This window comes from Apium graveolens, chromosome 6 (assembly GCF_009905375.1).
Source record: "Apium graveolens cultivar Ventura chromosome 6, ASM990537v1, whole genome shotgun sequence".
Lineage (NCBI taxonomy): Eukaryota > Viridiplantae > Streptophyta > Magnoliopsida > Apiales > Apiaceae > Apium > Apium graveolens.
The window spans coordinates 135,842,267-135,855,157 of NC_133652.1; the positions used below are offsets into that span (position 1 = coordinate 135,842,267).

Genomic DNA, 12,891 nt, shown 5'->3' on the forward strand with positions numbered 1-12,891 from the left:
TTCTGATCATTGAGAATTCAATATGTAACACTTCCCACATCGATAAGAATAAGAGTGTTTGGGACCTTTATAGATACAAGTCAACAAATCATGTGTAGCGAATCGCTAACATTTTTGGACTAACCTGTAGTGGGTTATTGGGTCCCGGTACACATTCGGTTGTGGACTTGAATGTTATAATTGACACACGAACTCTCATATACTCTTTCCATCCCCCTATAAAATTCTTGGACATGGGTCAATGTATTCCCCTTTGTAATTCCCAAACTCTTTCACAATGTTCTTAGACATGAACCCTGGACTCAAGTCGTGAATTTGAACCCATTGATCTAATTTGTTTAATGCAACTCCTCTTAGTATTTCTTCCTTCTTCATATACTCGATAATCAGAGCTTTTTGGTTAAAGGACCATGGCCTACCTTCGACAACTCTTTTAATATCTATTTCATGGTAGAACTGAAATAGATATAGATTAGTTTCCATCTCCTTGATAGAGACACCCTTACCTAGAAACGTTGTTAATGATTTTAAGAAATCCAATAATTGCTGTGTTGGTGCAATGGTTGTAGATGTGATTTTAAGTCTATCTAATTGCTTGAGGTCTTGGGTTCAATTCCAGTCAAAAGCTTAATTTATTTATTCTAATAAAATTAAAGGGGCATATAAGTAATTTACTAAATATGGTAAAATCTCATGTTCACATATAATATATATAATAAAATAGATAGATATATACTGAAATTATAATTTTATCATGATTTTGTAGATTATAAATTTCATTTTTAACATATAATTTAATATGTTATGGAGTCTAGAAAATACATGAGAACTTTCTTTTTGTACTACTGACAGAATTGGTGTTGACCTTTCATAAAAGTCGAGTTTTCTATCTTATGATCGAAAGTAAGCATAAACTAATATAATTTGAAGTTTTCCGATATGTATAATAAAATTTGTTAAAAAAAATTAAGTCAAACATACGCCATTTTCAGCTAATTTTCATAAATAATGAAGGATACGGTTGAGACAGTTACTACAGTAAACACTGCAAATCCAACATAAGAAATTAATACAACTGACACATATGTGCTCAATCTACTATTCTTAATTCTTGCTAGTGAAGAATTCCATAAAATTACCTTTCTACCCAAAAAATTTAAAAACTTCTACTTAACTTTTTTAAAAATAAGGGCATGGATGTAAATGAAGCATCTAAAATGGGTCAACGGATCGGGTTATGGATTATTCATGGGTAATAATCAAATTCAAGGGTAAAAATTAAATCTATACCTAACAGATTATAACAAATTTTTCAATTTTCAAAACTGATCCACAATTTAAGCACATGATTTTTGCAGATTGGCTCTCTTCTCACCTTCTTGGTCTCATTCACCATTGATGTAATATCTGGGATATATCGTGTAATTATTTTTGCTATTAAATAATTATTATTTGTGTTCAGTATCTATTCTGTGAATTAATTGTTAAGTGTTATCTGTGTTTGGATATTTAAAAATAATATTAATTGAGTATTTTAATTTTTATTTGTCCAAAATAAAATATAGATAATTGTCATATCTTCCTAATTATTTTTATGTTGATTTATGGATTTATAAGGATCATATGAAATTTATAAAACCTTTTTCCGAGTATTTAAAATCTATTTTATAAAAACGGGAACCAACCGACGTCATCCGTTGTTACGTTTTTGGAACCCGAAACTCTTCAGAGAACTCATTCCTAACCTAATTGTAATATTCCGAGCATATTCCGTGTTTCGACTTTTTCGATCCAGCGTACGGTTTGTTCTGCGCGGGTCCCGGCGCAACATTTTCGATACAATATTCATTTCGGTAAATCAATAAAACCCGTATTTTCGATAAACGGGAGCTTTTTATTAAACTATCCCAATTATCACCTCGTAGTACATGTAACCAGGTGCTGAGACCAAGACCGCAGTACAAATTGTACTGATTTGGATAATTATCCCGAAAACCGATACCATTTGGATCAGTTTTTATAAATAAACGTACCGTTTTATATCTGGAATGATCCAACGGGATACTAATTTTCCGTAATTATAAATAGCCTTTTCCCGTATTTTATTTCATATCAAAATCATTTGCAGACAGATAATTATATAATTTTCAGAGAAAAACCCTAATTTCATAAACTGTTCTAAGAATCAAACAGCAAAACGAAGGCGTTACCGATCTCTGTTTTCAAAGCTCGAGTACTCAATCCAAAGGATTTGAAGTGTTCTTTCAGATATCGAGCTTCGTTTTACTGCAGAAATCAAGGTTTATTTTCTATATTTTTATTTATTTTCGGATTAATTTTATTAAAAATATAAATTTTTGTTCGGATGATTGTTTGTATGATTTGATGATTGCATGTTGTATAGCTTGTTTTCCTAATGATTTTGATATATTATACGTCTGATTTGGAGTTCAATAACATGTTCAAATTTGAGTTTGATTTTCGAATTTTAAAATTAGGGTTTATAACCCGTATGAATGTTCTTAATTGAAATTTGGGGATTTCTTATTCTGGAATAGATAGATGTTGTGGTATAGTGGGTTGTGTTCTCTGTGAAATTTGTAATTCAGTCGTACAAGTTTCATGAATCAACGAGGTCTGTAGAAGAGGGAGTTAGGTTTTAAAGTTTTCGTCGAACTCGCCGGAAACCAGCGAGTTTCTTGATCATTTTCCGGCTAACTCCGGGATGATTGGAATGAATTGATGGTATGGTTGTGTTTCTTGTAAAGTATAGATTAAATCTGGAGTTTTTGGTCGTGGGAGGAGGCCGGAGTTGAATTCTTCGGCGAACCCGACTGTTTTCCGGCGAAAGGCTGGAAAATTGCAGTTTAGTACCCCAACTTTTGAAAACGATGAAGTTCAGTCCCTGAACTTTCCAGAGTTTGCAAAAGTTGTTTTTATTATAAAAATTCGTTTTTAATTTCTGAAAATTCTAAAAATTATTATTTTAATTCTGAAAATTATTTTTAATTCAAAAATAAATCTGAATTAATTAGTTAATTAATTTCAGTTAATTTTAATTGATTAATTGGTCAATTAATTCGAAAATTAATTGATTAATTGATTTAATTAATTATTAATTGATTTTAGTTAATTATTTAATTAGATTTAATTATTAAAAAATGATTTAAAAATTCCGAAAAATAGTTTCGAGCTTTAAAATATTATTCTAAATTATTTTCAAGGCTCGATAATTATTATAAAATTGTTTCGGAACCAGAATTGGCCAACCGAACCCTGTTTGTTACCCCGAAATTGATCCAACGACCCGTTTTAATTCCGAAAAATGTTTTAAAAATCATTTTAAATACCAAAAAGCCTATTTATGACCCGAAAAGTCTTTATAAATGATATGTAATTGATTATGTGATGTATTATGTGTTATATGTGATATGTTGGTTGACTGTCGATTTATATATTCGATATTTACTATTTATTGCGTAACTTTCAATCCGTTAATCGGATTTGGGTGAAACGAAGGGTAGATAGAAGTATGTGTTGAATAGAATCATATGAGTTGAATATTGATAGATGTTTATGATATGTGAGCAGAAGAGGCAAGACGTAGGAAAGGGAAACAGATAGTTGAGGAGTAAGACGATTGAGATTGGAAGCGAGTACAGTATAGTAAGCTAACACCAGGCAAGTGTTCTGAACTTTCTCGAGATATTGTCATGATTGATATTCCTGTTTTATATTGCAAGTGCTTTGAAGCACTGAACTCTAAACCTTGATTCCAGTTATTGATCTTGAGCCGTAACCTGATTCTTTCTAGACCATTGATTGTTATATACCCAAACACGAACCTCAAGTATACGATACTACTCCACAAATACATACAAACTAAATATTAAACACTGAACCAGATTGCTTACACATTCAAATCTTTGTATTTTACGCTTTGAAAGACCAAATCCTTGAACCCCGAAACAGTGATTCATTGTTAGCCAATTCTTTCATTATCTAGCATCCAAACTTTGAAAATACTCTTTTGATCCTTATGCAGATTAAAACCATTTCATTATGGAACATCAAATATTGTTAATGATTCTGGTTATTGTTTATTATTGTTTATTCTGTTATTATGTTAGAATTGGATTGTTTTTATAAAATTGTGGACCAGATTCGTGGTCAGACCATATAATGCTCAAGTTAGGCCAATGTGTGCGTTGAATCCAGTAGTTAGAGCAGTGTTGTGTGCATTGCTCGGGGTTAGTGCGTGACTGATCAGCAGCCTAACCTTGGTTTTTAATATGAAAATATAATATCCAATTCTAAATCATAATCCATTGTTCACTTGATATCATAACCATGTTCACGTGATGATCATTATTCTCAGTTTTATCATTGTGACTTGCTGAGCTAGTTAGCTCATTTGTGCGATATTGTTTCTGTTCTTTTCCAGTTAAAAAGGAACCGGTTAGTACCGAGGATCCCCAGTCCAGCGCAAGAGCTAGGGGTTCAGGTTGATTGAGCTGAGCTTGTAGGCTTCTTTTGGAATAATTTAAGTCTGTAAAAGTTTGTAATAATGTTTAATACTCAGTTTTGAGTTTGGAATAGTTGGGATTTGAACGTTTGTAATATAATAGTGTGTTTGGCTTATGTGCATACTTTAACCTGTTGCGGTTCGTGGTGGTTGGTAAGTAGGGTCACTGTATATTATTATTATCTTTATTATTGTTATAAGCAGGTAATAAAAAAGGTGTGTGTGGACCCCAAACTTCTGACCCGGGTTTGGAGGGGGCCACAATTGATGGCTGCCAAAGGACTGCAAATTTCTTCTTCACTTTGTTTGACTCTATGATTTTCATATAAATCATTCTATAACCTGAAGATTAATGATGAAAGAACCAATGGATGAAGAACCCAAATATCGGACACCAGGAAATCATTCAGGTAAGCAGTTCGTCCTCCTTCATCAGCTATGTAGATTACGTGTTCTCATTCCTTTCTTTCATGAATTACAGCTTCCAAACGACTACCTACGGCCTTGCCACTGTCTCCATCTTCATTGGAACCTGGTAATATGAGTATTCTAATGTTTTTATTATACAGTGCATGTTCATCTTAGATTGTACATATCCTGTTCATGTTAATCATAGATTATATCTTTGTAGAACATGTTTGTTTGTTGATCTAAATCTTAACACCAGATAACAAGCGATGATTGAAACATATAACAAAGCAACTATCTTCTCTTTCAAAACGAAGTCTGTTTACGAAATACAGTTCTCATTCTGCAGAACATTTAATGAGCGGTATGTGTGCCTTGCAATACTTGTTTATATTCTGCCAATAAGTATTCTGTGCTTAGTTTATTGAGTGTAATATTGTAAATAATTATTTTTTTACCCATGTACCAGGTTCATCAGGTTATGCGGATGAAAATGCACATATAAATACTAGCCAATATTCTAACATTACTGAAATTTCTAAGCATGGTAAGGTGTTTGTAATCTACTTTTTTATTGTTTAATTTCACATGATTAAATCATGTTTGTATTCAAATAATTCCAAAAAAATCCTTGCTTTTCGTAAACCAGGTTCATCAATTTTTGCAAATGAAAATGCACACGTTAATGCTAGGCAATCTGTTGTCAATACTGAAACGCCAAAGCATGGTTTGTGTTTGTATTTATTTTTTCTGTGAGATTTAAGATTATTAAATTATTATGATGTGATTAAATGTACGTTATGTTTAGTGTCCGAAATACTAAACAACTAGACATACACGAAGCTTTTGAAATCAAAACAACAAAGTTCAGTGGTAAAAAATAGAAGATCTGATGCTACATCAGATGCAACGAAGCACGGTAGACATCCATAGACAAATTTGTCATGTCGTGTTCTACGTTTATATTACTAAATGATTCTTAAATTGTTGCAGGAACAAAATGAATACCCATGAATCCTATTGATAAATTTGCAACTGCCCATACTACTAAAAAACTGATAGTGAACAATACTAACAAGGTTTCAACAACAGTGAATCAGTGTACGTGTATTTGAAGCAACATTTTGTTAAATTGTTTATTTTCATTCAATGTGTCATGTACACGTGATAAGATTCTTTGAATTTTTCCTGCAGCACAGAATCGAATTCCACTGTCAACATTGAATCTTAATGATTTCTCACATGGTTCCAACATAAAGCGTGTCACACGTACATTTGAAGGCTTACCTCCGAATCCAATGGGTAACTTAATTGACAGCGAGTGATGCAGATCTTCCAGTGCCTCATCTAATAATTTTCAAACACCACCCACATCAAAACTTGGTATTTATTTACATTTACTGATGTTGCAAACTGACATTTTAAGAATTGTTTATTTTATAGTAAATAGTGACATAACAGCTAATTTGGTGAACAAACAATTACAGGTCCAGGTAGATTTACGTCATCGCTATTGAGTGGTACCACATATAATCCTGCAAATTTTGTTTCATTTAAATCAGTTAATTCCTCATATGGAGATGGTCAGTGTTATAAAAGTTATTCATTTAATTTCCTATATGTTTCAATTGTGATATTATTTGAAAGCATCCTGAACATGCAGGAAAATCATCATGTGTCGGTCAATTTGCAAGTGAAGTCACTCCTTCATCAAGGAGGTTACATAACGTGAACTTGCAAGGTTTAACAATATATCCTGTGAAATTTTTTTAGTTTTAACGTGGCCAGATTTTCCGGAATTTAATCATATCTGAATTAATCATTTTAATTTGCAGATATACCAGAATTTAGGAATGAACAAGTTCCAACTCCAAAATCCATGACACATATGGGACAACGTAAGATTATTTTTGAACTTACAACTGCTGCAATAACCCGTTCTAACAATCCAGGTAAAATTCAGTCAATACCTTAATTTTTTTTCGTATTGTGATATTGTGACTTCTGAATATTGCTGTTTTCGTAAATAATTACAGATATACCAAAATCTGCAAATATAGCTAAACCAGTTCCGAAATGCACACAACAGATGGGACATGATAGGATTAATTTCCAACTTCCAGCATCTACAATTACAGCTTCCACAAATCCAGGTATATCATCTCATGAATGCGTAATATTTATTAAATATTACATGGAATGCAAATCCAGGTATATCATCTCATGAACGCGTAATGTTATTATGTCAAAATAAATGGAATGGAGATAACACATGCCCGTCTGTGTCAAGATCAAAAAGACCTTTCAAAATTACGCAGAACCTAAAAGATCGCAATTATATTGAGTATTTTGATAATATGGAGGTGGAGGATCATTCTGAAGGTAAACAGCTAAAAAATGTGATGCATTGATACCATTATCAATTTAATTAAATTTTATATATCTGATCATTACCATTAATAAAAAATAGAAATTCCAATAGAATTCGGCGGATATGATTCTGAGGAAGAATTTGATCTTCACACTAACGGTATGACGGTAAACTGATTTCAGGCCTGCATTGACTGTAATATATTGATATTGATTCCTTTATATTGTGTTTTTTAATAATCTTTGACAGACCTATGGCAAGGATATATGGATCTTGGAAAGCCCGACAAACTTTGTCCATACTGTAAAGCCATTATGTGGAATAATGAACGGAATAACAAATCAAACAAGCATGCGTCACCAACTTTTTCTGTTTGTTGTCGGAATGGGCAGGTCCAGTTACCATCGGAGAAACCTACTCCTCCGTTTTTAGCTAAATTGTTATCTGGTGGAAAGAAAACTCAGCATTATAAAATAAAGATCCGGATATACAACTCACTGTTTGCTTTTACATCAATTGGAGGTAAAATTGACAATAGTATAAACAGAGGAGGAGCTCCTTACATTTTCAAGATCTGTGGTCAAAATTATTATTTGATTGGAAGCATATGCCCGACTACTGGTGAATCTCCAAAGTTTTGTCAGTTGTACGTATATGATACTGAAAATGAAATAGAAAATAGAAAGCGAGCGGTTCCTAGTAGCGATTCTACAGATTCAGACATTGTAAAAGGTCTTCTTCTGATGCTTGATGAGAATAATCGATTGGTTAATAGCTTTCGTATGGCTAGAGACCGGTTCAAAAATAATGAACCTGAGGAAGTTGAGTTAGAATTAATTTCATGTAAAGCAGCAGATGGTAGATCTAATAATGTTGGACCTTCTAACGAGGTTGGTGCTCTGATTGTTAGTGACCTAGAAGACTCATGCGAAACCCGGGATATTGTTGTTCAGACAAAAACTAAACAGCTTCAGAGCATTTTTGAGACCAATGCCCATTTCATGCCTTTACAGTATCCTTTACTTTTCCCTCATGGTGATGAAGGATTCCACTTGAAAATTCCATTAATGGGAAAAAATGGTGGTCCACCTCCTAAAATTATTGAAGGTGATGATGATAGAGAGGAATCAAAATAGAGATGTTATGTTTTAATGTGGGAATATTATGCCTACAAACTCATGATCAAACTAACTGAAGGTACTACATTATTGTTAAAAACGTTAAAAAAATTGTCAATTTTATTTTTCGATCATATAGGAATGTAAATTGATGATAGCTATATACAGATTGTAGATTGGTATTAATGCTATTTTAAAATTTATTATGTAGAATAACTCCTCACTTGAGTGGTCGTTTATGGCAACAATATATTGTTGATGCATTCAACGCAGTTGAACAGTACCGCCTGGAATGGATTAAACGGAATCAAAAAACTATTCGATCTGATCTATACAATTCAATACGCGACTCCTTGAGAAAAGGTGATTCTGATACAACATGCCAAGGAAAGAATGTAATTTTACCCGCTACATTCACAGGTTCTCGGAGATATATGTCCCAATATTTTAAAGACTCTCTTGCTATATGTCGTAGTATTGGTCATCCATCATTCTTCTTGATAATGACCTGCAACACTAAATGGCCAGAAATTCAGAGTATGCTCCAACATATTCCGGGCGTTAATGTTGCAGATGCTCCGGATGTGGTTGCCCGTGTTTTTAAAATGAAGCTAGATCAATTGGTTGATTTAATAAAAAATCAAAATTACTTTGGAAAATGCACCGGACGTGAGTATTTTAACACTTTTACAAAACAACCTATAATAGTTGATTTTACACTATATTCTCTACTAAATTATGATTTTTTTGTAACAGTTATGTACATGATTGAGTTCCAGAAAAGAGGATTACCTCACGCTCATATGTTAATTTGGCTACATCCTGATGATCATCCCAATACGATAGACCAGATTGATGATTTGGTGTGTGCTGAAATCCCGCATAAGGAAACTGAACAGATCGGGTACAATGCTGTTAAAAATTACATGATACATGGGCCATGTGGACAGGATTTTTCGTATTCTCCGTATATGTCGGATGGAAAATGCGGTCATCATTTCCCAAAGAGGTATATTCAAATAAATTACATGATACATGACCATCAGGACATACTTTTATGTATTTGCAATGAATTATCCAAGGTTTTTTAGAAAAAATATTATCATTATGGTAAATATAAAAGGAGACCTAATTATATTTGTGTTTAAACCAATTTTACACATAGGTACAATGGTCACACATTCTTTGATGACTGTGGATTTCCTATTTATCGGAGGAGAAGGATGGACAGGACTGTTGAGAAGAACAAGCAACAAATGGACAATCAATTTATTGTACCTTATAATCGTGATCTGTTACTACGCTTTCAGTGTCATATGAACTTGGAAATCTGCAACAATACTTGCTCTTTGAAATATCTATTCAAGTATTGTTTGAAGGGACGTGACATAGCAACAATGATAATACGGAGGAAAAAAGGATTGCCTTTAAATTCAGAAAAGGGTATAACTATTGATGAGGTGAGATATTTTTTGGATGGTCGTTACGTTTGTGCGTCCGAAGCTGCCTGGAGATTATTAGGATATGATATTCATTATCGGTATCCTTTTGTTGAGCGTTTGCCTGTCCATGTAGGATGACGAAAAAATGTTACCTTCAATATTAATGACACTTTGGAAGAAGTAGCAACTAAGGCATTAAAAAGGAAAAGTAAGTTAGAAGCATGGTTTGTGGCCAACAAAACTATTCCCGGTGCTCGGGATTACACTTACCAGGAGTTCCCACGAGGTTTTACTTGGCTACCTGGGCAGTCTAAGTGGAAACAATGTGAAAGAGGTCTTGTCATCGGAAGGTTAACAGAAGTTCATGCATCACAAGGAGATACATTTTTTTTGAGAATGCTTCTTTTGCGCAATAAAGGTGCAACTTCTTTTCGTGATTTGAGAACTATTAATGGTCGAACATATAACATATATGAAGAAGCATGTGAGGTACTTGGTCTCCTTAAAGATAATAATCAATGGCACTCTGCACTTCGAGAAAATGCGGAATCTGGCATGCCTTTTCAGCTTTCGTTCAATGTTTGTTCATATATTGACCAACTGTCCAGTAGCAGATCCGCTTAAATTGTGGACCGATAACTGGAAATTTTTGTCTGATGACATTTTGTACAATAAACGGAAGAAGTCCGGTAATGTGGAGCTCAAACTTTCTGATGCTGATTTGGAGAACTATACACTTGCAGGTAAATTTTAAATATAATTATTCACATATCTTTTATCTCCATGTTTTTTTTTCAAAATAATTAACTGTAACATAAGCATCTTAACTGGATTATTTGATGATAACATGACATAGGTAGAAAGGCTGTTAAATGGTGTTGGCAAGTCTCTAATAGATTTTCCAAATATGCCATATCCTGAAGATATCTACATGCATAGTACGACTAACCGGCTAATTGAGGAGGAGACCGGATATGACAAGAATCAACAATTTGAAGAGCATTCCAAAAACTTCCAGAGTTTAAATAGTGATCAACTACAGGTGTACAATTCAGTATTAGAAGCTGTAAATAAAGGAGAAGGAGGTCTCTTTTTTGTATATGGTAGTGGCGGATGTGGAAAGACATTTCCATGGAAAACATTATGTTGTCGTTTGCCCAATGAAGGCAAAATAGTACTTCCAGTAGCATCATCTGGCATAGCTGCAACACTTCTTCCGGGTGGTAGAACATCTCACTCTTGATTTCACATCCCGCTAAAATTGGATCGATACTCTGTGGCAGGTATTTAACACGGATCTGACATTGCTGAATTAATAAAGAATACCAATTTAGTCATATGGGATGAAGCTTCAATGCACAATCGCCATGCTTTTGAATCTGTTGATCGCTGCTTTAGAGATATAATAGCATTAGTTCATCCTAGAAATAAGAATATTCCATTTGGCGGAATAACGGTTGTTTTTTGAGGCGATTTTCGGCAAATCTTGCATGTTATTCCAAAGGTTTCTAGAACAGAAGTTGTGCAATCTTCTGTTAACCAGTCAAGCCTCTGGAACCATTGCAAAGTTTTTATGCTCCACCAGAATATGCGTCTAGGATGTGGTATGAATGCTGAAGAGAACCAGAAAATTGCAGAATTTGCAAAATGGGTTCTTGATGTTGGCGACGGCATGGTGGAGAATATACATCCAGATAACATTTTTAAGGATCCAGAAATCATCATTCCAAGGAAATATTCGGTGGAGAAGAAAACCAACGTAGTGAAAGATATTGTTGATGTCACCTATCCAGATTTTACGAAAAACTACACTACTGAATCATATCTCAAGGAAAGAGCCATCCTCACACCGACAAATGCAATTGTTGATGAAGTAAATTCTCATATTTTAAATCGAATTCTAGGTATCACGCATTCTTACCTTAGCCAAGATTCTATTGATACTGAGACAGGAAACGATGATAATGACTATGAATTTTCTTTCCCAATTGAGTATCTCAATTCAATTAATATGCCTTCCATTCTGAAGCATGATTTGAAATTAAAGGTAGGAGCTGTAGTCATGTTGATGAGGAATCTTAACCAGATAATGGGTTTGTGTAATGGTACATGAATGGTTTTGACAAAATGTCTGAAGAACAGTGTGGAGTGCCAACTGTTAACAGGATCCCATGCAGGCACAAAGGTTCTAATACCAAGGATCGAGATGGAACCGACTGATACACACTTTCCTTTTGTTTTTAAGAGAATTCAATTCCCTCTGCAAATCTGTCCCGCAATGACAATAAACAAAATCCAAGGTCAATCACTTCAGACCATTGGGCTTTTCTTGCCAAGATCCGAATTTTCTCACGGACAGCTGTATGTTGCCGTTTCAAGAGTCACTTCTCCAGATGGGTTGCATATATCAATAGAAGGCGATAACGGGAAGACATGTAATTTTATTGCTAATGTAGTATTTGACGAAGTGTTTTATAATCTTCCTGTATCAATATAGCATAATTGGTATTTTTATTCCATATAATGTAGAGTGATATAGAAATTATGTTTTTCAGTTATCTTATCCTATTTTGATTGATCATAATCATTTACATGTGTATATCCTCTTACTATAATAAAAATTATATTTATATATCCAGCTCATGAGTCTATTTATATTTCATATATTTCTTATATTAACACAAAGAAAATTGTATTTCACATAATTCTATTCTTACAATGAGTTAGCTAAAGACAGAAAATTTAAAAATTTATTTTAATAAAAAAACACCTACAATTTTTATAATTTTTTTTGCAATGAATTCAAATTACACGACTTTATGTATTTAGACTGATACTCATGTAAACTATATTTTTTAGAGTAAATCAAGCTATTTAGAGGCCAAGCATATGGAGCCAAAATTGCTAAAAAGATATTTTGAGGTCATGGTATATCAATTTTGAACATTGTAATTGATTGCAATAATAGACAATATAAATGTAATGTAAAACAAATCTAGATTTGAAAATATTATACAATATTTTTGT

The 12,891-nt window shown here is 33.3% G+C and overlaps 1 protein-coding gene across 1 annotated transcript; it reads left to right on the plus strand.

The window, feature by feature from the left end:
* The first annotated feature begins 4,880 nt into the window (after positions 1-4,880).
* LOC141665473 (uncharacterized) lies at positions 4,881-11,977 on the plus strand. The gene is made up of 21 exons (XM_074471457.1): positions 4,881-4,935; positions 5,007-5,060; positions 5,403-5,480; positions 5,583-5,660; positions 6,128-6,235; positions 6,421-6,516; positions 6,597-6,674; positions 6,769-6,885; positions 6,970-7,086; positions 7,145-7,315; positions 7,404-7,463; positions 7,554-8,411; positions 8,562-8,565; positions 8,634-9,091; positions 9,179-9,431; positions 9,588-9,882; positions 10,138-10,443; positions 10,550-10,607; positions 10,725-11,087; positions 11,199-11,320; positions 11,369-11,977. Exons 1-21 carry the CDS (start codon positions 4,881-4,883, stop codon positions 11,975-11,977), a joined length of 4,338 nt encoding a protein of 1,445 aa, XP_074327558.1.
* The last annotated feature ends 914 nt before the right edge of the window (positions 11,978-12,891 follow it).